This window comes from Rhynchophorus ferrugineus, unplaced genomic scaffold (assembly GCF_030347505.1).
Source record: "Rhynchophorus ferrugineus isolate W39M unplaced genomic scaffold, kcgeb_rfMv2 rfM4, whole genome shotgun sequence".
Classification (NCBI taxonomy): Eukaryota; Metazoa; Arthropoda; class Insecta; order Coleoptera; family Curculionidae; genus Rhynchophorus; species Rhynchophorus ferrugineus.
This window is the reverse complement of record NW_027472583.1, coordinates 37,711,227-37,736,077: the sequence shown is the minus strand read 5'-3', so window position 1 is coordinate 37,736,077 and position 24,851 is coordinate 37,711,227. Positions and strand designations below refer to the sequence as shown.

General features: G+C 32.1%; 1 protein-coding gene across 1 annotated transcript in view; it reads left to right on the top strand.

The window, feature by feature from the left end:
• Window positions 1-24,851, top strand: part of PsGEF (Protostome-specific GEF) — a 101,304-nt gene that overhangs the window by 17,508 nt on the left and 58,945 nt on the right. The window contains exons 2-5 of the mRNA XM_076401873.1: window positions 12,007-13,550; window positions 13,943-14,001; window positions 16,715-16,896; window positions 22,096-22,150. Of these exons, the coding sequence (XP_076257988.1) occupies window positions 12,017-13,550; window positions 13,943-14,001; window positions 16,715-16,896; window positions 22,096-22,150 (1,830 nt within the window). The 5' untranslated portion in view covers window positions 12,007-12,016. The remainder of the gene's footprint in view (window positions 1-12,006; window positions 13,551-13,942; window positions 14,002-16,714; window positions 16,897-22,095; window positions 22,151-24,851) is intronic.

The window sequence follows — 24,851 nt, the reverse complement described above, 5'->3', positions numbered from 1 at the left end:
CGACGGCAGCCCAAAGTCAAACAAACTGAAGGAGAACGACGCAGAGAGGGTCGCTTTAGAAAAGCGTAGACGCCACGCTGTTTTATTAGTCAGATTTCGCGCCAGATAAACCGCCGGATTAAGGCGACCTCTCGCGGTTCCGGTGACATTATCGCTTTAACCGCAAAGCATAACCAACCAACCAACAATACTCTAATCTGATTTTATTAGCGTTGCGTTTTCGTCATTCTAATCAGCTTATGCGAGCAAATATTGTTTGAATGCTATTGGAGTGTATTGGATTATATTTTATTTAAAGAAGCACCAAAATAAAACTTATAAAACGGTCACGTGTTTATGAAGGACTGATGATTTAACATTTTTATTAAATTTTTATTTATTTATTAATTGATTATATATATATATATATATATATATATATATATATATATATATATATATACATATACTATACATATATATATATATATATATATATATATATATATATATATATATATATATATTTATATATACATATATATATATACATATATATATATATATATATATATATATATATATATATATATATATATTTATATATATATATATATTTATATATATATATATATATTTATAGCTTCGTTCTCTAGGAAAGATCATTCCATGGCATAACAATAAGTATAATCATGTAAGATAAATATCAGAGCATTAATTTTGAATTTCTCAAAATCAAATATTAATTTTCTGTTATTTTTTCAATCCTGCAACTTAAATATTACCATACAGTTTTCTTGTTTATCTTCTCTTAATTAACAAATTAAACATATCTTTCATCATGCAGTGTCTTGGGCCTTAGACTGTAGATAGATCTACTGGTAAACAAACAAGATATAGTATATGATTGGCTCATTGTGCACATGCGCACTTCTATAATTTATAAGCCACATAATAAGCTCTATTTGGAATTGAGAACTTTCAAATACATTAATTATCCTAAGATATTAATAACTGTAATTGCATTGTCACGAATTGTTTTACAAAGCGAAGCAATAGTGTTTTAAATCTTCATCCCAGCGAAATACGGGTCTGTATATAACAAGAAAGTTATACATAACCAAATTGACTAGAAACGATATTCATTTTATTAGGTGCGAATGCGCTCAACTAACCGATCATATAATATATGTGTTCTTGCTTTCATTCGTATTCATTTGTCGTCAGTCACTATTGTGTGTTATGGTTCCTTATTGGAATATAAACAGCATATTTACCTTCAATTTTGAGGAAGTTGTATTGGTAACCAGCAGAACACTTACTTCTCCTATTTAACGTAAAAAAGTACCACTGAAAGTCAAATGGTGTGTGTCACTCTTTTAGTTTCCTTAAGACATTACATAGTTAAGATAGATATTTATTAAAAATGTCGTGGTGACTGGAAACAGTTTAAACAGTTGGGAACTTAAACTGGGCGAAAGCATAATAGAAGATCGCTGTTAATTCATATGTTTTCAGTATCAATACCCGATTTTTTTTGACATATTGAAAGCACAAGCGCAATAAAATGATTGACATTATTTGTGTTGACCATAGTCGATACATTTTTTTCAATAATTTATGTGTAATTGGGTTATTTTGTTATATACAACCTAGAATACACAATATGTAAAATATAATGTAAGTCTATATTTTCATTCAATACGAGACATAATTATCAAAATATAACATAATTTTTAATGAGTTAAATAATCTTACTGTTAATTACGAAATAATTAAATGTTGTCCTCAATTTTTAAGTCTGGCTAAGCAGCACTTATCTATTTTGAAGATGCCCGGAAATGATGAGACTCTCAAAACAAGAGTCTTTTTTGACAAATCCTGTTAGAAAAATGGAAAAATAGTGAATAACAATGGACAACGCTTTCTTTGGAAATCATTATTTGAATTATCATTGGGGTGGTCACCATCATCGCTTTCGGCAATTTGGTAATATATATGATTTTCCCATTAAAATTGGAATTAAAAATTGGGAACAAATATGTAATGCTTGACATTTTACGAGAGTGCTTTCTACGATCTGGTTATTTCAATTCGGTTTAAATCTCCTCAATCGATGTCATCATAGCGGTTTTTTAGTTGCGCGGTGATTTTAACGGAGCTAAATGAATCAATAGTATAAAAATATATGGTGATAGAAAAAGTTTTATACCCATAATTCTGATATTTTGAGAATAGATTTGTCGTTACGGGCTTATCGCTCAAATAATTGGGAGTTTAGTATGGTGAATCGTAATATAACAACAACATGACATTTATTACCACAGAAGTATAAAACATTTTCAACTGACAATAATTATTTTCATGAAACAATAGTAAAAAATAAACAGTGAGGGTAAAAACATTTCCAAACCAACATAATCGAGTCGTAACAAACCGTAAATATGATTAACGATCTTATTATGACGAGATTACGACCCCGAGAAGTAATCAAGGCGTGCACCCTCGAAAAACGTCGTAAAAAACGGCAAATTAAACTAGAGTTTTGAGCGTCTAATTGTAACGATCCTAGACGAACTAGACCAAATACGTATCGGGCCCTTATTTCGCCTAGTCACCACAAACAATAACCCTTGATTGTCCCATCCCTTTGCCGAAAAAAATCGTGAGAATGCGATCGATGCCATCGGCCGAGATCTTTTCTGAGTCCCTTGCGTCGCTTCGTTTATTGTGCCAGTTACGAAAAATTAGATCATGCATTGTGAAGGTACGCGGCGGCGACCCCTCGGGGAAAGGGCGTCAAGACCGTCAGTCCGGTCCCCTAGCAGTCGGCGGGTCTTTCTTACGGAAGTGAATGAGAAACGATCCGTGTTCGGAATCAAGCGTGCATCTGCGTCGGGAGAGAGAATGGAATAATGGTGGAAAAGATGAAGAAAAAAAAACGCGGGCACCAGGCTGCCTGTCAGCTTTTGGCAACGGCAAGCTACGTTGCAACGGAGGAATTGTACCAGTTGCTCGAGGACGATGCAGATTGATCGATAACATCTACCTGATAAATGGATCACATCCTTATTGTTACCTTCTCTTGTTAACAACTGATTTTTTTCATGGGTGCTATGGTTGATCTTGAAGATGTTCTTTTATATTAAACGCTGCTGTGTTTTGTTCGATAAAGAGAACTGACATGAATTTATTAAAATCAATATATTGTTTTTATACTAACATTAATGATATTAAACTTAATGTCTACTTTGTAAATTAACATATAGTTTGCCTTGATTTCAAAAAAGCATTTAATTAGGAATTGAAATACAATTTCCCTCCAGTTTAGTGGAGTTTACTCCACTACGTTTCAGATTATAAGTACTGCTGTTACAACTCTGTTTCTGTGTTTTTAATAACCCTTGTTCTTTTTTTGTTATTTATATTTAACTATAAATTACTATTTATCATTTTAATATTATTATCATCATCAACTGCAAAGCCGGCACTTGGGGAGAGTGTTTCAGAACTTTAACTCTAAATTTCGCCACAGTTCTTGGTTGGCCGCAGCTGGCCCTCTGACAATCTTAGTCTCCTGTTTTTTAGATCGCTTTCTTAACCTTGTTGCTTGTCTTTTCCGGGGCTTTTTGTCTGTATCCTCCGTCAAAAAAGTTGATTTTGCCATAGAAGTCATTCAATTATAAATGGTGACAAAGTTTTTGTGGGAAATTAGAGATTGTTTGTGTATCATCTTGTAATGGAAGAGTTTAGCTGTGGAGAAATACATATAAATACAAAATATAATTATATCACCAACGTTTACTACATGAAAAGTAATAGAGGCATATTGAGTGACCGAAAAACTAATGAATATATTGAAATAAACTGTGAACAAGAATATTTGGGAAACGATTATGTTTTTGAAAAATACTGTGTTTATTGATCTATAAATAAAGATGTAAATATTAGTTTTATTTAATCTATATATAGTAACATACGCATCATATCGACTTAATCAGAGATGCGAGTTTGCTTCGAGTATGGCTGTTCCTGATTGGCAAGGTTAAATATCAAAAAGGCGTTAAACATTGTATTAACAAACTAATCGATAGTTGAGAAGAAAATAATAATTTAAAAGTTCGTATTCGAATATTGTGAAACACTCAAAATCAAATATAATAATATACAATTATTTATTAATGTTGAGATAACAAAATTGAACAAAAACTTACAACTTACAAATGTTAATTGTTTCGTTTGCAGACGAGAGGAGAACTTTATTATTTAACTAATTGCTATTATTCAACTAATTAAACTATTATTACTTCATTTTATTGAATAACATTATATAATAAAATAAATATGATTACATTTTTTTCTCAATTGTTGCTAACATAATACGTTCTGTTGTTAATAAAACTAGTTTATGTGCTAAGAAGTGTTGTTGAAGTTATTCGATGTCAATCATATAACTTCTTAATGTCTAAATTCTAATTATGAAAGAATTTATAAAGCACAAGTTTTTCAAACAAACTTGCTTTTAATATAATTAAACGATAAATAAAAGTAATATAATTTCATCATACGGTTCAAAAATTAACTATATATTGTTTTTATCGATTTGGTTCTTTATACAACTCTAAATAAAATAGACCTGTCCAGTCTCATATCCACATATTTAGCTGTGTTCCCATACGAATCTCTAGAAGCAATTATCACTAGGTTTTCTAGTAAATATACCAAATGTTCAAATTTAATTTGATTAAAAATTTAAATATTAGTTATTATACTTTTATGGGAACTTAATAGATTAACAAAGCTAGTTTGCCTAGTAGATCTAAATAATTTTGCAAAACCGAAGCAAAAAAAAGTTAACCTATAACCATTTCTAAGTCCTTTACAAGATTTTCACGTACAATATCAAAAATTACTTATTTCAGATAGTCACTTGGCAAAGCGTAAATATCATGTAACTTTAATACTAAATCAACAACATAAAATAATTCACATATATTAAAATAAATGAATTTAGTAATCTTTTTTCATGTTTTAAGGCGATATCTTGAATAACTTTGTAAATCTATTTGATTTTGACGTCATCGTATATCATTAGTTACGTAATGATAAGCGTTAATAATTACTCGTAGAACTTTGTTTTGGTTGCGTTGGATTACTATTTGGTTTTATGTTTTAGTACCACCTCATATTTGCATTGCCCATCGTTTATGATTAATCGAATTGTTTATGTAAAAATAAAATAATAATTAATTATATAAAATGTGAAACTTTTTTCTTTAAAAATGTTTTCGTTCTTATCCAATTGTTATCTATAAAACTTTTAACTAAATAAAATAAGACACTATAGTAGGATATAAATAATTATATAATATTATAATAAGTATCATATTCTCGTAGAAATATAACTGCCTACTTTTGAAACCTACTCAAACCTTTAATTTACATAATTATTCTTCGTTACTGTTAAAAAAATGCTTTAGTCCCTACTATTTATAAGAACTTTCCTTGTTATAAAAGTAAACTTACACGAAAACTTTGGCACGTTCACCGAAATTCATCCAAGTCTGACATGATGGATTTACCGATCGTAAAACCTAACGGTGCTTTTACTCACCCCTATTGGACGTCTCCCGGAATATATAAAAAAATAATTACAGAAGACGTGCATAAATTTCGACTTAAAAGTTTCGGCACGAGTCTCTAACGTCTCCCACATGTCGCGATAAAACGTTTTGCATCTTATTAGAGGTCCCTCATGTCTTGGACAAACGGTACAAATGCATTCGACGTTTAAGCGAGAGCACCGAACCCTATCAATGACAAAACTGGTTACTAGATAAAGTTAAATTGTCTAAAACGAACTTTAAACGACGAAATAACGTTTTGTAGAAACTAGCCTGGATGAAAATGAATAACATAATTTATCAAAATTATTAAAATTTATTAAAATATAAGTACACTCTACTTATACTTGGTGAGAACTATTAGGCTTATAAGTTAGTTTTAAAGCATTTTTTAATTTGAATCCATATTGTGAAATATCGGTACAATGTATTTTATTGAAAGTATTGTCCATCGATAGCCGTTATTTTTCCTCTCTTTCAGGCAACTCATGGGTTCCATCTAGAAAGAACGATAGGGCTATTCACGAATCCATTTTTTTGGTATCTTTATAGGAAGTGAAGCGCTGCTGATATAGGTCACGATTGATGAATCGACAATGGGACAAGAACGATGGGTCGGAATAACGATTAATCAAAGGAGAAAAGGTCTGGATATTACGGCGGGAAGGGTAGCACTTTTACCTTGTTGTTTACTTGCTCGTATTCCGGCCGCTCTCGCGTAATGTTCGACTCAAACGCATCAAGTGATATTGATATTTCGTTAGGTTTCGGCAGCTCATAGTATACCACACCGAAATGATATTCGGCTTTCCCGTTGATATTGAAGTACTACCAGGTGGTACCCATAGTTTGTTTTGTTTTGTATTATTGTAATCCACTTTTTACCACCAGTAGCAATACGTTGCATAAAACCTTGCGATCTAGCAGTTAAAGCAGCATTTCATACATGACCAAATGCCTTCCAATGTTCTTGGTTTCAATTCGTAAGACCCGAAATATCCAAGCTTTTAGATCGATTCCATGTTCTTCAAAATAATGGAAATGGTTTATTCTGTTACTCCCAATAATTCTGCATATTCTCCTTGCGTTTTACATGAATCATTATCGGGTAATGCCTATAAATACTCGTCTTCAAATTATATTGGCTGTCCAGAATGCTTTTTCTGTTCAATGCCAAAATCACCACATTTCAAACGTCGGAACCAGTATTTAAAATCGATGGAGCATGGTTGCCAAAAAGCTTCACATTGTATTCCAATCATAGCGATCTGAAGTATAAAAGTAAAATTTTGCGCAAATGCTATTTATTCTGTATAAATTGAAATATTTTTAACGCGCCAATTTTTTTGTTCACCCTTCGATTAAATGAATCTTCGAAAACTGAGGCTTTAACATAAAGTTAGTTCCAAATGTACCCGATGCAATGTAATAAACAGTAAAACCATCTATAGTAAATATATAGGCATGATATAAAAGAAAAAACACTGCTAAATACATCACAATAAACCCCAACCAACCCACAAAACAATATCATAGTTTTTGCACAACAATCAACCGGAATTAGCATATAATTTGCGTCAAATAAAACTATGATTAATTTATTTCGTTCTCTAAAGAATTTCTAATAATATAAATAAGTCCTAAACATAATTACTGGGATACAATGCAAGTATTTGCAAGGGTAGGAAGTTGAGAGGCCAGGTAAAAAAACGACTAAAAAGGGAATGTTTTGAGTTTAAAGAAATTCACATAATGATGGTTTTGTTTATCGATATTTGTAAGGGTTCCTTGTGTATAATGCAAATCGTTATTACTTCATTCGTTCAAGTAATTACGGACTTAAATACCCTCTTACTTTATTGAAACATCAAAAGATTTTTTATTAACGTATTACCAAGATTTGAAATTATTAAATGTGTTCCGTAAAATAAAAAACGTTGAGAATCAGTGTTTAAAGAAAAAAATAGCTGTGAGGAACCTTTGCCGACGAAATACGATGTCTGTCGACGGCTTGTTGAATAAAACTTGATTAACATTTTCTTATTATTAACATTAACATTTGTTTAGTACAAGCTTGTTTCACAAATTAATTTACTACTACCGTTGTACTTGCATCAATACACAAGCAAGGCGAGTATGGGGTACATACATCAGTATGTAGTTCTCAAATTAAAATATAATTAAACTAATTAAGCAAAAGTTGACCTTATTTCATGTATTAAAACGAAATCGTGGATAACTTAGTAAATCCATTTAATTTCGAGGTAATCATGTAGCTATTCGTTGGTTACAATTAATCAATCATAGAGCTTTATTGTAACAGCGTTGGATTACTAGTTGGTTTGGTAATTTAGTGCAACTTCATAGGTCCAAATCGACTTTATGACTGACTCATAAACCAATCTCTATGATTTTTGGATGCAGTTGAGAGTATCTTGCGAATTGCCCTATTTTTTGTCTAACGTGATTCTGCTTGAGCAATCACCCGATTGCTCATCGGTCAAGTAATGTATTTAGGTTTTTGTGATTTATGTCGTCGCAATGCAATATTAACATTTACGAGGTTTAACATTTGAGTAACAAAAATTATTATCAGCGAATATTCATTGAAACAGTTTGAAATATGCAGAACAGAATAACAATAGATAATAAGATTATTATATAAGAAGTAATTCTATAAGTTCTTTTAATGAAATAATTCGTTTTCGTAAAAAATAACTAAAGCATAACACTGTGTCTTTCTATAATTGATATAAGAACTGATTCTGTTGAAATCGCAGTAAACTACACCAAAACTGAAAATCAGCAGAGAAACGGTTGTGAAGAAACCACCGGCTGGTGAGTTACGGTAAATGGACAGCCCGGTAAAGTACTTCGATAAATTGGGGTGATATGGTATCGGTAGAAAATGCAAATGATCTTTTTAATTTAAGGGCGTAAGGGGTGGGAACCGTACCGGTACTATTGTGAATGCAAATTAATTTTTTGTGTGTTTATCGGTGGACTTATCGACCGTATCCTTACAATTGTCGCTTAATTATACAAAAAGGGTTAATAGGAAACACCAATTTTAATTGTATATCAGTTGGAAATCAGTTTACCCCTCGATGTTTAAGTTTTAAGTTAACGAAAAGTGCAACTAAATCCATTATAAATGAAAAAAGTATCTCAACAACTCTTATATGATAAGGAATGGTAAAATGTTAACAATGGTACAAAAATAACAGGGGTAATTATTAACTATATGACTAATGATCACGTTCAAATAAAAAACTGCAAACATTCCCGCCTTGTGTTGTATTTGACAAAAATAGTTATCAAACTAAATAATTTAATTTATCTTAACGTATTAGATATGGTCGGTTTTAATTTTTAACAAAATCTTGTGACTGAAATGATGATTGTGACTGATCTATGTTTAAGATATTGGTTTATTATTCTTCGATCACTTACGTCTTCCTGTGCATAGGACATATTTGTATATTCTGATTTAAAAGAATATCTTCGATTTCGTTAAACAAAAATAACAGTCAGCAAAATGATGTGTTGGTTACGTCCAAACAACAGGTACAGGAAAAGGCATTTCTTAGTATGTACCTTAGATAACGTACATATGAACAAAAACAACTTGATGCTCAATGTTTATTAATAGTCTTTGGAATGTTGCAACCAAAAATACAAATTGTAAGTGTTATTTACGTTAAGGTGTAGATCGTTATCGATTTGAAGTTGAAGCAAATTTTCATATATGAAATAGGGTAAATAAAAATCTGTTGAATTTGAAAAAATTTAATTCGCATAGTAATTTATGTTTAGAATAAACATTTTTAAAAACAAAATTAATTAAACAACTGTAACATATATTGTGAATATTGTAACAACATTAAAAGTCAATGAGAAGTTCATACTGAAAGTATACAAATGTGACATAAATTTTGTCAAATTTATATATATTTATATTTCAATGTAATATATTTTTTAAAACATTTTGCTCATGATTATATACATAAGAAATACCGAAAATATATAACTTTCTATTTATAATTTTACTCGCTTCAAAGTTAATGGGTGTTTATTAGGCGTTTTAATGACTGATAACAATTGGAAGCATTTCCAAGCAAGAATAAGCATTGAATACATATAGAGTAAAATAATCAACAAACACAATAAAAAAATAGAAATATAATAAATCACTATATAGTATAAAACAAAGTCGCCTTTTCTGTCCCTATATCCCTATGTGCGCTTAAATCTTTAAAACTACGCAACGGATTTTGATGCGGTTTCTTTCAATAGATAGAGTGATTCAAGAGGAAGGTTTATATGTATAATACATGCATAATATACTAAGGCAACATTGCTAATTTTAGAGGTTTCTAACGTGATGCCGTAAATTAACCTATTTTTTTAGGCTTATTTAGCAATTAGCAAAAACGCTGCCTAACCCTACGAGTTAGATCAAGTTAATGTACTACAGTATTGTACACCATAAAAAGATCTACAAAAAAGTCCGCGATGGTATATGTTTATCTTTTAGGGATAACCCACATTAACCATTTTTATTGTTTACTTTTTACGTGAGAAAATGGCTTATTTACGAAGCTATTTTAAGCAATACGGCATTAATCCTTATCGAATTAAGTACCTTAAATACAGTGTGCAATTAATATAGATCAATATGGTTCCTTACAGCATGTAAATTAAACAAATATTTTCGGAGATATTACAAATTTAAAATTTGCGTTTAAAAATGTGTAATGTAATAAAAATTGTATGAATTTAGATATTCCAAAGATAGCAGGAAATCTTCATAGTAAGTATAGGGGAAGAGGAATTGTTTTACTCCAAATTTAATGCGTGCAGGCCAAGGGCAGTAATGAATGAACCAAAAATACTGGATCGATTTTAATCATGTTTTCATTGAGTGACATAGGCATATATATTTTATGCCCGTGCAAAGTCGGAGCGGGCCGCTATGTTTTTATATACAACGTTCATATTTTTTCTGTAGTGTATTTAATTTAGTATCAGCATTGCACCCGTGCGAAGCCGGGGCGGGTCGCTAGTAGATAATAAATTAGATTAGATACCAATTAAAACACAGCAAATAACGAAAACAAGTGTAAATTAATAAAATATAAGTATACAATTTAAAAACTAAATATTTTTAATTAAAAAATTTAACCGACTACAAAATATAAATACGGAACTCTCACTAAAAAGTAAAAAATAATCAAACTTAGATTATTATTAAAAAAAAACCTTTTAATATAAAATATGTACATAATAATCGTTGTAATAACTAAATAAAAGTTAACAATAAACTCATTTGACCTATCTACTACACGTATTTTATATTCTATTATATACACACAATTTAACTTAATACATACCTAGACCTATTCATCTATTTACATTATTATTTTAACTACTACCAACTGATCACTTTGAAGTTAGTGCCGAGCAACAAATCATATTTTTTTGTTCATAATTTAATTTTGTGTATATGTCACACAATTATATTATTATTTTTGTATTGTTCAGGCTTGAAAATAGTTGTTTCTGCGACGTTTGATATGATATGGTTAGTGCTTAAAAAGCAAGCTGACACATTAGTTCAGCTATAACATTATACACCGTTATCTGATTATTTTAGGTAAAAAATATGTCAAAACATTGTACGTGCCTTTGAAATTTGAGGTTTTCCCTAGATTTCATCCCCCTATCCCCCTTCCCCCAATGGATCCTAAGTTGGTTCCAGTGGGACCACCTCGGAAGGGCACTCTTTCAAATAAAAAAAGAATTTTGAAAATCGGTTCATTATTGACGGTAATAAAACAAAGGTTATGTTTTATATATAGATGTAAAAATTCAGCATTAGGTTGTACTGATGCTTGTAATAACAAATAATGAGATCAATTGAAGTTTCTGTCTTATGAAAGGCCTGAAAGACTAGATTGGACCTTAAATATTATATATAACATATAGCCGTATATCAGTACAGTTAATTATTTATATCGATATCAAACCGATAGTTGCAATTTAAAAATTTAAACCCCCGAAACGCTCTTTCATGCATCGGCTATAAATCTTCGGATGTCGAATCGTGGCTTTCTCCACGGTCCGGGCATCCCTTTCGCATCCCCTTCATATCGAATACGTTTTAACAGTTTTTTTTAAGATTTCCAACACTGTATCCAATTTACTTTTTTGTTTGGAGGGCATCTTCATTGTTATAAGCTTTTTTTTCGTGTACGAAATGAATCGAATAACATTTTTGAAAAACATTCACGCATTCCTCTAAAATTTAATGACGTATATATATACGGTTGGTCGGATTTGAAATTCGGCTCGCTATACCGTCTCGTTTAATATTTTAACGGGATTTTTTTTCGTTTTTCAGATCGAGCACGATGTTGAAATGGACGGTGTTGCCGCGGAAGGAACCCTACAGTAATAAAATGACTCCCATGGCCCCGGTTTCCTCCACGGAATCGCTACCACAGACGCCCCGTCAGAAAAACAAAAGACGACGCTCTAGTACCTCCAGAAGAACCTCGACCGGGCACAAAAGATGCAGTTTGGATGCGTTAGACGACGACAAGGAGAACCCCTTTCATTCCACGCCCATCAAGAATACCTCCGCGGGGCCCTTCGAGAACAGCCCCTTCCGGGATGTCAGCAATCTCAGTTCTAACGAGGCTTGTAGGAGAAAGTCCGAAAAAAAGAGCCCGAAAATTATCAAAAAGAAGAAGCAATGCATCGAGTCGCATCCTCATCCGAGAATAAGCGATTCTAGCAATTATTTCAAGCCGTTTGAAGCGGTGGATTCGCATATCGAGTCCATATTAGCTGAGGAATTGTGCAGTTGCAAGAAACCAAGTGTTAGCGAACATAAAGGTAAAATCTTCTACGACGAAGATACTACCAGAATTGGTAATACGGACCAGAAAGAAATAACCCCGCTCATTAAGAAGCCAAAGGTTGAAGCGTTGAAGATTAATGGCGAAAACGACATTAGGGTCACGCCTCTAGTGCGGAAGTTCTTAGACCTTCGATTTAGCCGGGTAATTTTAGAGAACGAGGCCAACAGCTCATCGTTCATCAATGATATGTCCTTGGATAAGCTGGTGGAGGCTCTGTTAGATGACAGCTCCGACAACAAAGACGTGTCCCTAAACACCAGCGTCATTGTTCACGCAGACAATGACTTAGAGAAGGAAAATGATCTCAATCATACTAGGGAGGAGAACATGATGAATCTGGAGCAGGAACGTCAGATAGAATTGCACTCGGAAGCATCATCCGACTCTGGCTTCAAGAGCAGCACCAACGACAACTCCCATCAGTTGGACAACAATTTCCAGTGCAAATGTAACAATAATAACATTGGTCCATTGGAAAAAACCATCATTCAGATTAATGAAACCTTCAATGAGCGTTGCGTCGATGATTCGGAGTCCCGAAAAAGAGCATCAGTATCTTCAGATAACGAGAGCTTGACCAAAAAGGCTCGATTAGACGCCGATTACACTTTAAAGCGCCAGAAGTGTATCAGACGAAAAAAAGCGGAACATCTGAGAGAGAAAATCCACAAACTCAATAGTTCAATCGAAACCCAGACCATATCGCCGTTCTGGTCGACACAAAAAAGGTTTCTGTCACCAAACGAAGAAGATGACTTATTCATGGACTGTATGGGTAGCGCTCCATTCGAGAATACCCCCCTTAGAGGTTGTTACTTGGAAAACAAGGAGATCTTGGGAAATCACGCGGATAAATCTAGTGAGACTAGCAGGAATATCAAGAAATGTTTGGTGTTTGATTCGCCCAACGTCAGTAACTCGTCTAGTTTCGCAGACAGTACTTTTAAAAGCACCGTGGTGGATGTGAGAGGAAGTATGGATTTAAAGATATTTGTGTCTGGGGACGTGCTTTATGTCAACGGTAAGTTATATGACAAGTTGAAACGTTTATATTCACCGTCGATTGTTTAGAAAATTTGGCATGAAATATCTTCTAACTATTCTCTTACCTAACATCTTGCGTCCAGTCAATACAAAATATAAATCACAATGACACATTGACAAAACATACTTTTATTGATTCTTTTGTGCTTGTTGAGAAGTCATCCTGCGTAATTTACTTCTTGAGCCCTTTTTTACCTGAACTGACCTTTTTAACACAAGCCATTTCTTAAAAAAAGACCTTTTAAATATATTTATTTATGAGCTTCCCTTTATTTTAGTATATACAACAATTTAGTTACTCAACATAATATTCTTTTTTAGTTTTTCAAATTCATTACTATTTTAAACTAATTCCATTTTAATTTTCAGTTATTAACTGCAAGGACCTATATAAACCAGAAAAAGAAACCATCAATGCTTATGTCAAGGTATGTATAATATTAATGAACCATTTACGCAAACATTATCGACATAAAATGAATAACCATCTCAAATAAGTAATGGATATTTTAAGTTTAGAATTACGTGCTAACATTATACATTTTCTTAAATGTTTTTCTACCAATCAGCGTGGCTTCGTACTCGAATAAAATTGTGCCTTGTATCATTGTCTATGTTCGGCCGGGCTGATATTAACTTCCTCCGCAACTGAATAGTTGGCGGTGTTCATTGACAAGTCCACATGTCTGCTACCGTCCGTGGCGAGTTAATAAGACCCGACATCGTATCTTTCCATGTCATCGGAGCGTGTACAGCGCTGACGTCGTCGCCGCAGACTTGTCAACGCGCCTGCCAAGATTTCGAGTCTTTATTTTTTGCCGATCCTGTCCGTAACAAACTAGCAGGAATATAGCGCATTGCTGGATCAACTGTCAAAGGCGCCGCTTTTACATCCAACTTTTTGTTTCTATTTGTTTCGATTCTGTGAATGGACACAACCACATCCAGGATATTTATATGTTATTTTAGTTGAAAATACAAATAAAAATCAGTTTATTAAAACTATTTTAAAAATACCATAGAGTAGCATATAAAATGTTAACTTAATATATATAATTTTACTTGTAACATAGCACATCTGGTATACTGTTGTTATCTTTTTATTCCCTCATATTGAAAGCAGGCTAAGTCTGTGACTGTTAATTGTTATTTTATTTCTTTGTTCACAAAAATGTTTTGGAAAATATGGTCGAGCATTGTCATGTTGAAGAATAATATTGTTGTGTCTGTGCTCATATTCCGACTATGTTGCAGTGATTGGCCCAAACCCATCAATTATAGTTGATGGCTCTTCCCATTGATGGTTTTATTGAGTAATGTGTTCATTTTTTTTGCTGTTCAGAATGCCCATTGTTGTCTGCGTCAAAATCACCCCCCTTTAAAACGTCGGCACCAGTATTCACATATTGTAATCGATGAAGCATGTTTGCTGTAACCTTCACGCATCATTCATTGTGCTTCAATCGTGTTTTTACTCAAACTTAAATAAAATTTAATAAAGTTAAACTTCCTGCCAATGCGATATAACAGGTCAATTGAAAAGTCTCCGGCCTGACATATAGATGGCGCTATTATAATTAAATCCATATTTTTTAGTAAGCCTTAATCAAAAATGCGTGTATAAATTTGAGAGTTGTCGGATCGTTAGTTTGTGAATTCATTTTGAGTGAAAAAAATTGATAAAAAGGAATTTCGCGTGTTCATAAAATATTGCCTTTTCAAGGGAAAAATTACAGTTGAAGAATAAACTTGGCTTGATGCCGAGTTTTCGGACACTGCCCCACGAGAATCAACCATCAGGGATTGGTATGCTAAGTTTAGACGTGGTGAAATTAGCAGCGAAGACGGTGAACCGACGAAAACATTTGAAAAATCCACAAAATTATTTTGAATGGACGTAAATTAAAATTGAATGAAATAGGAGACACTCTAAAGATATCAACTGAACGTGTACATCATATCATTCACGAATATTTGGGTATGAGAAAACTCTATGCAAAGTGGGTGCTGCCCAAGCTTATTTTTGACCAAAAACAACAACCAGTTGATGATTCGGAGCAGTGTTTGGAAATGATCAAGGGAAATAAATCCGAGTTTTTGCGTCGATGTGTGACAATGGATGAAACATGGCTCCACTATTCCACTCCGAAGTCCAATCGACAGTTATCCGAGTGGACTGCACACGATGTACCTGCTCCAAAGCGTGGGAAAACGCAACAGTCGGCTGGCAAGTTTATGGCGTCTGTATTTTGGGATGCGCATGGAATAATTTTCATTGATTACCTTGAAAAAGGAAGAACCATCAACAGCGACTATTACATAGCGTTATTGGACGGTTTGAAGGACGAAATCGCCGAAAAACGGCCGCATTTGAAGAAAAAGAAAGTGCTGTTTCACCAAGACAATGCACCATGTCATAAGTCAGTGAAAACGATGGCAAAAATCTATGAATTGGGCTTCGAATTGCTTCCTTATATACAGTATTCTCCAGATCTGGCCCCCAGCGACTATTTACTATTTTCAGATTTCAAAAGAATGCTCGCTGGGAAGAAATTTTCGATGAATGAAGAGGTTATCGCCGAAACTGAGGCCTATTTTGAAGCAAAAGACAAATCGTACTACAAAAGTGGTATCGAGAATTAGGAGGGTTGCTATAATCACTGTATCACCCTTGAAGGGAATTATATTGAATAAAAAAAACAATTTTGCCAAAAAAATGTGTGTTACTATGGTAGGCCGGAGACTTTTCAATTGACGTTACTCGGTATAAATTATTAGATATCTCAAAAGCACTAGAAACATTTTTGTTCATACTTCGACTAAATGACACATATTAAAAAGCGAAGCTTGTTAGTGAGGCTTCAGCATGAAGTTGGTTACAAATGTACCCGATGCGATTAACAGTAACACTATCTGTAGTGAATCCTTTAAAATTAATTATAATAACTAATAACAATTTATAGCTTGATAATGTTGTCACTATATAATTATGTAATTGATGTGTTACATTAAGAACGATTATTTGTATATGTATAAGAAATATTTTAAATATAAAATAATGTAATATAATAACCACTTGATTTATCTAAAATTAATTTTATGTTAACAGACCACAATTTCTATCATATTTTTGCCTTCTAGGTTGCAATTTTCGATCGGCTGTCGGGGAGCAGAAGAAAGAAGAATTCCATCTTGCAACGAACCCCGGTTCAGAGCGGTTGCTCGAGGCCATGGTTCAACCACACGTTTAAATTCCCGTTAACCCTCACCGATACCTCTAAACGAATACAGGTGGAGGTCTGGCACAGAGAAAGGAACACCAAGTGAGTAACATGTATGATCGCAGACAGAACATGACGTTTTATAAATATTCGATAAGATTTCTCGATGAATATACAATAATAAAATCGCCCAAATATACTGAAATGTTAAGGGGTAAACGTGGCAAGGCAGCGGAGTGGTTGCGCATTTCTCCTGCTAGTCCGCTCTCTCGTCCAGGATCGATTCGTTAGTCCGGTTTACGACCCCAACGCGTTTCCAGATAGTAGGAGCACCCTGCTGAAAGGCAGTATGCGGAAAGGGATGCGAAACGGACGACGTGAAGGAAAAAATTCCCAGCACCATTGCTGCTGGCAGTGTAAATTGCGATGTTGCCATTTATTTATACAGAAAAATTTTCAGACTAGAATTAAGAATTTTGAATACGTAGTTGAAATAAAAATCAGACAGGCAAAAATCTACTTAATTTAAATATGAAGAAGGCATTACCGTATTATTCTGAATCAATAAATATGAACAATAACATTTAATTTAACTTTGACGTTTTAAAATATTTATGTTCTATTAGGTACTACTAATTAATTGTACAGATATAGTTAAATATTAAATCATAGACTTAAAATAAATTCAAATTATTATTTTTGAATTTATTCCTAAATCTACTGATATTAGTGCAAATATGACAACGGCGCATACTTCTCGAATCTAGGCCTATTAGGCCGTACGACCTCTCGTATGTCTCAGCCGCCCCTCATGTGACGTAGTAGCGGTATGTGGCAGTCCTATAGTCCCCCCGCCGTTTCAATTTACGGTAATCTGCCTATATAGTGCGGGACTCTGAGATTATATTATATGTCGATTCATTATTTCGTATTGCGCTAGTGTCGTTTTTAATTAACTTAATCAAAAATCAGGGTACTTTTTAGTGTTTTGTATTTTGAACTAGATCATATTTGAAATGCCCAATTTGATATTGCTAAAGGTGAGTATAGATTTAATATTTTTTAATCATCAAATGTTCCTGCTAGGCAAGTGATATTTCAGTATTCCTCATATTCAGTATTCAGTATTTCACATTCAAAATAATTTAATTTTATATAACTTGCTAATGATAAATAAATGAACGAATAAAACTCAATTACCCTGCAATTAAACAAAACAGAAATATCATGTGACCATTATTCTGCGCTCTATTTGGAAACACATTTTTTGCTCATTTTTCCGCGTCTGTAGAATGTCGTTTCGACGATGAACGAGGAAAATGAAAGGAAACTCCAAACAAAAGATAGAAAAACGGGCTTTTCTTTCACGGGAACGGATGAAAAGGGCCCCCGTCAACATCAGAACGAAAAACCGTATATCGCTCTATTCTTCCTTTTTTTCCCTCGGTTCATTCATTACGTTTAGAACGAACACTGTTATTAATTTACCCGTTTTCGAGTAGGAACTAGTTAAAGTAATTAATGCTTATTGATCTTCGTTTATGAAAGCAAAAGTTATATAGATTTATCGAAATTAAATGTGTGTTATTGGTGATGTTTAGATAACCGGCGTTACACAAGTAATTAACGTGAATTTTTTGACAGATATTAAACGAAAACTCGGGCAGTGGTATTATTTACTATTGTATGCGTTTTTTTTTTATAAAAAAATAAAACAAAGTTACTGATAATATAGTGAAAATGCAGTACGTTTTATAGCCCTCTTTTTCTATGTAATTTTTTGTCGGTTTTAATTTGTTTAGAGTGACTGTTCGTATTATTTTTTACCGTCCGGTCTTGTAAGTCCCTTGATATTTCCATCCCCTTTTGAAACCTGTTTTATGGCTATATATGAGTGAAAAAATAACCTATCGTGTCTAGACGTAATATTTCAAGAATTCAATGAAAAAATTCTCATGATATTTAACTAGGTATTAACGAAAATTAATTATTAAACTATTCAGTGGTTGGTGCCATATATATGTTAATATAACAACGGACGACTGAGAAAGTGTTACAAATATATTACACGTTCGAAATAATGCGTTCTTCAGGCGGCTCGTACCTGACCATCAATCAAAGTTCACCAACAAAGAACGATGCCGATAAGAGACCAATTTAACTAGCAGCCACCACTTAACCCTCTCGTTCGAGATAAAGAGAGAATAATTCGGTATGGAGGCTCGACGTTGAAAGCTTTATTCGGTTCCATTGTGGAGTATCGTGTACGACCGATGAATTCGAACCAAAACCATAAACACGTTGTCGAACACCTTTCAAGTTGCCACGTCAAAAACGGCGACGTCCTAGTAGGGTGAGATAATTGTGTGTGGGTGCAACCCTTAGCCTAATGATGATTAAATTGCAGTGCAGGGGTTGGATTCGGGCGTTCTCATTGGTATCAAAAGTAGCGTGATTTTAGGTAATGCATATTTGTCTGTGGTTGCCTACCAACATATTGTCAGAATATTATTTATAGCCTACTTGATGTTCGTTGTTTTGATTTACGTTGTTTTTAGTTCAATATTTTTTGTCACTCGAAGCCTACTGCTCACTTTTCCTGAGTTTCCTAGGAGCTCTTTATGATTTTTATTTATTTTTTGTTTATTTATTTATAATCTAACATTAGTAGATATTTGATTATTATCATCTTATTCATAATCTGTAATTAATTTTCATATATTTTATTGAATATTGAAGTTACTTACGATGTAATTCTTATATGCCTAATTAGTTAAATGTTTCCAACTTTCTTGATACAGTAACCTACTTCAAAAGTCTAAAACTTATTTATAATTTTATAATTTTATTAATTTGTTTCTTTTAATCATGTGCACATATTTTTTATTTATCTGCGGTTGCCTATTAACATATTGTCAGTTAGTATGTTACTCATGACCCAATTGATCTTCGTAGTTTTGATTTACGTATTGTTTATTTTATTTTATTTATTTTCGTGAATTTATTAATAATCTAACATTAGTGAATATTAGATCATATATGAATTTGTGAGATTTTCTTACATTATAATCTTATACATAATCTGTAATTAATTTTACTCATAAAGTCCATTGAATATTGAAATTAATTAAGATGTAGTTAATGCCTAATTAGTTAAATTTTCTCGATACAATAACCTACGTCTAATGTCCCGAACTTATTTATAATTATTTCTTTCTTTTAATTATGTGCATATATATTGTTATTTGTCTGCGGTTATCTACCAACATATTCTCAGTTAGTATGTTACTTATAGCCCACTTAATGTTCGTTGTTTTGATTTACGTTTTATTTAATTCAGTTTAGAATTTGTCAGTCGTAGCCTACTGCTCACTTTTCCTAGATTTCCGAATAGCCCTTTATGATTTTACTTCTTTTTATTTGTTTTTGTTTATTTATTTATAATCTAACATTAGTGGATATTAGATCGTGGATGAATTTTTAGCATTATTATCTCATTCATACTCAGTAAATAATTGTATCCATATATTTCAGTGAATATTGAAATTAGTTAAGATACATCTACAGTTCTTATATGCCTAATTAGTTAAATGTATCAAACTTTCTCGATACAGTAACCTAAACCAGTATGCACATGTCGCAAGCGAAGAAGCATGCTTGCTGTAACATTCTCGTAGCATTTGATGTGCTTCAATCGTCTTTTTACTCAAATTGAGGTAAAAAAGTAAAACTTCCCGCCAATGCGATTTTATCGGTACAAATTATTGACATTTTCAAAGTACTGGAAATATTTTTGTTCACACTTCGATGAAATGACACATACTAGAAAGCCAAGCTTGTTAGTGAGGCTTTAGCATAAAGTTGGTTACAAATATACCCGATGCGATTAATAAACCGTAGCACTATCTGCAGTGAATCCTTTAATATTAATAGTAATAATTAATAATAATCTGTACCCTGATAATATTAGAACTATATAATTATGTAACTATTGTGTTACATTAAGAACGATTATTTATATATACGTAAAAAATATTTAAGTTAAATGTATCCAACTTCCTCGATACAGTAACCTGCGTTAAAAGTCCAGAACTGACTTATAATTATTTGTTTCTTTTAAGTATGTGCATATATTTGGTTTTATGGAGTTTATATTATCTTTATTTTCAAGACAATTTTTTAGCTCCATTGCTTTCAGTACCTTAATAATTAAGGATACATACATTTTCTTAGTTACTTTTTAGTACATTTTGGCATTAAAATATATTAATTTGTATTTCGCTACTTTTCATAATTGAAAGCTATATGACTATCAATTAATTTATTTTATGATTTATTATTGTTGTGACCAATAATTAATTATTTAATTTAATGGTGCTTTTTAATATATAAATATTTTTTCAGGTAATTATATAAGTTTGCAAGTAAATAATTTTGAAAACTATTAATAATTTGCTTATATGTTTATCGAAATTTTTAACAACTATACGAGCGAAATGTTTATGTAAAATTGTTCTATTAGTTTCTTGATCCCAAAAATGTTTCTGCTAAGAGTGAGAGTATAAGTTAAATTTGTATGTTGTTGTGTAAGTAATCATTTATATTAATTTAAAGAACTATAATATAACATATATAAAATTATAATATCTAACATACTCTTAATACTATACATCGAAATAACTGAGAAGAAAACTGAGACTTTTATTTTATTTACTTACCGATTTATTATTAAAAAATACTGATTTATTAGCAAAGTTGTTTCTATTCTGCAATTTGGCTTCCATCTCCGGTCTTCTATGACAAACGACTCGACGGAAACTTTTACGGTTTATTAAAAGAATAAAGAACATTTTCGGAGCTCCTGCCGTCACAGAGTAAATAAAACTGTTTATGGGTCTTCTGCGGCCCAGTTTCCGTCGCATTACGCTAATGCATCAAATAAACCCGAAAATTCCCGCCAAAACTTAAACGACTTCTCAACTAAATCTGTTACACTGTCATCTCATGTATTTTAGATTTGGGTGTACGTAGATTCGATTTAATTAATCGAAATTGGCACAAAACCGCCACAACTATCGATCTGAGGTAAAAACAACGACCAGATAAAAGGACGCTTTCAACTCGACCCCGAGTGTCACCGTGCCGTTTTAATATTCCATTACGATTTCGCCAGACTACTTGATTTTACGAGTATTTCTAATATATCGTATCGTGCGTTTACAGAATAGTTTTGTTTTACGCCGCCTACCGCTATTCTGTGATATTCTTTATCTTAACCAATGTATTTTTTATTTTTTTCAGGACCAGCGAGTTTCTCGGTTGTATGTCATTCGATGTCAAAGATGCCTTCAATAAGGTAAGGCCATCTAAATATTATGCATGTTTCACTGTACGTTTGTTGTGACAGCAATATCTAATATAATTGACATTTTATCCAAACTTAATATATGCAACTAGTTATACAAGAGTTTCGGTTAATTTCAACACTAATGGTGATTAATTTCTGAAAAACTAGTTAACCGGCTTAATATATAGATTGTATAGGCAATAAATAATTTTATAGTGTTTTACCATTAGTATTATTTAAAAATATTTGGGTTATTACAAATAACACTGTGTGATACAATTTTTCTAACAAATAATATTACATGCTTCGAATTCCTTGTTCCATTCTTAAAACACTATCTATTGATATGGTTTTCTAAAACGTCAAGTTTCTTAGTATTAGTGTGATTACTATGTTATTTAGGCTTAAAAGCTGTACTACTCCATAGTGGCAGCCGACATCCTTCCATTGCATACTCAGTAATTTTAAAAGAAACGTATGAGGACATGAAACTAACATTTACATTTTAGACTTAATCAAATACAACGAATACAACTGGAAAGTTTGTGCTGATTTAAACATTGTTGCTATATTGCTTGGAGTACAAGGAGATATCACGGAATATTGTTGTTTTCTCTGTGTGTGGGATAGCAGAGACATCAAAAACCATTAAATTAGCCAAAAAAGAACTGGTTTTGTTGTAAATCAAACGTTAAATATGAACCTCTTATTCCACAAGAAAATCTAATTCTTCCACCCTTACATATAAAATTTGGTTTAATGAAAATCTTTGTCAAGGCCATAAATGAAAATGGTAAGGGATTTTTGTATTTGAGAACTGTTTTCTCTAAATTAAGCCATGCTAAATTAAAAGAAGGCATTTTTGTTGACTCACAAATAAAAAACTTGGTTATCTCTAAAGCAAATGATTCATGGATTTTTAGACAAACTTAAAGCTGAAAATGCTGAGTTTTTATTGAATGACTTATTACAAACATTCAAGATGATGATGAGAATGGCTTTACATTTCTTGCAATCCCATTTCAATTTTCCCTCCTAATCTTGAAATGGTGAGTGGGGAACAAGGTGATCACATTCACCAGGATATAAAGCAGATGAAGAGCATTATCAAGTAAGATGGAATGCTAAAATGTTAGCAGATAATTACTGGTTTACAACAAAAGAAGATTGCACTCTTCACAGGAAGAAAGTTAATATTTCTTCATTTTCTTTCTGAATTTATGGATCATTTTGCTTATTGGCCACTTAAACCTGAGCTATTTTGATTCATTGTCTATTTGTAAATATATATTACTACTTTCTAAAATAAAATTAATAATATAAATAAATAAATATAATTTAAAATTTGTATATTGTCTACATTTTTATAATAGTTTAATTTATAATAATTTTAAAATTGTATGTTAAAAAGTAAAAAGTAAAAAGTTTTTGTGTTTAGCAGGTATAATTTGACAGAAAAGCCTTTTTATTTAATGCTATAGAAAAAAGAAAATTGTCACATGTTAGTATAATTTACTATTCAATATTTTAATGGTCGACCAGAAAATTGTTGGTGTTAGAATCTCAATCGGTTATATATCTGCATCAATTTTAAAACAATCGCTTTATTTGTGATGAAACAAGAGTAGTGTCACACTGTTAATAAAAACTTAATATCCCGCCCGCCGCGGTAGGATTAAAACTCATTTTGCGAGACACGAATGGTCATTTTCCAAGGGGAGGAAATTGAACGTTCGGCAAATAGTGAACGTCCGCTTTTTCGCAGTTTTCTTTGCCATGTAGGAAGTTTAATTTGTCGTCGTCGAACCGTTGATTGAAAACGTGGGGGGTGGGGGTCAAACCGATTAACAACGGAGAGGAATTCGAAGTAATTAAATTGATTTATAATTAGAACCTACCCTATGGGAATGTACTTTGACGATTCGATTAATGTGGAGATAACGTTGACCTTAAAAATAAAAGGTAAATGTAACAGTGCTCCATTTATTAGGTACTTGCATGAATTGAGACCGTGTTTTCACTTTATAAAGGTATTTATTGAGAAAATTGGTACAATATATATTAATCAAAATATTTTCCGTGAATATATCGTGTTTAAGAAACTATGTTGGTTAAACTAAAAAAAGCGTATTACGCAGCAGTATCACCAATAATACCAAATCCAATGTGCTATTTTATGTAAAGAAATGTCAAAGCCTTCGAATTTAAGTTAGGTTAGGTTGCTTAAGAGTTGTTTACATCAAGACTTTGTATTTTCAGTAATATCGATGATCAAAATGCTTGTAAGTATTTGTAATTGAACTAATTATATTAAGTAATTAAATAATCATTTCGATAATACGATCAAACTCACATCAAGGAATACAGTTTTTAAAAATTATTCGTTAAAATAAGTTCAATATTTAAAATTTAAATGTTTTAAGTGTGACAATTTTTCAGTGTTCTTTACCAATTTCACTTCATTGCCATAATTGATTACTTGTACATAATTAAACAATATCATGGTCATATACTATTAAACTAGTAATTCTTTTGCTTATTTAACTACTAATTAATATTATTAATTATCTATGAGCCTTTAAATTAATTTTAACGGATTTTCAACAGATGGCGTTACTGAATATAAAGCCGGATGGAGTAAATTTGTAACTAATGTGATGTTGAAGCCTCACTAATTCAATTTTCAATATATTTCACTTTGTCGAGTAAA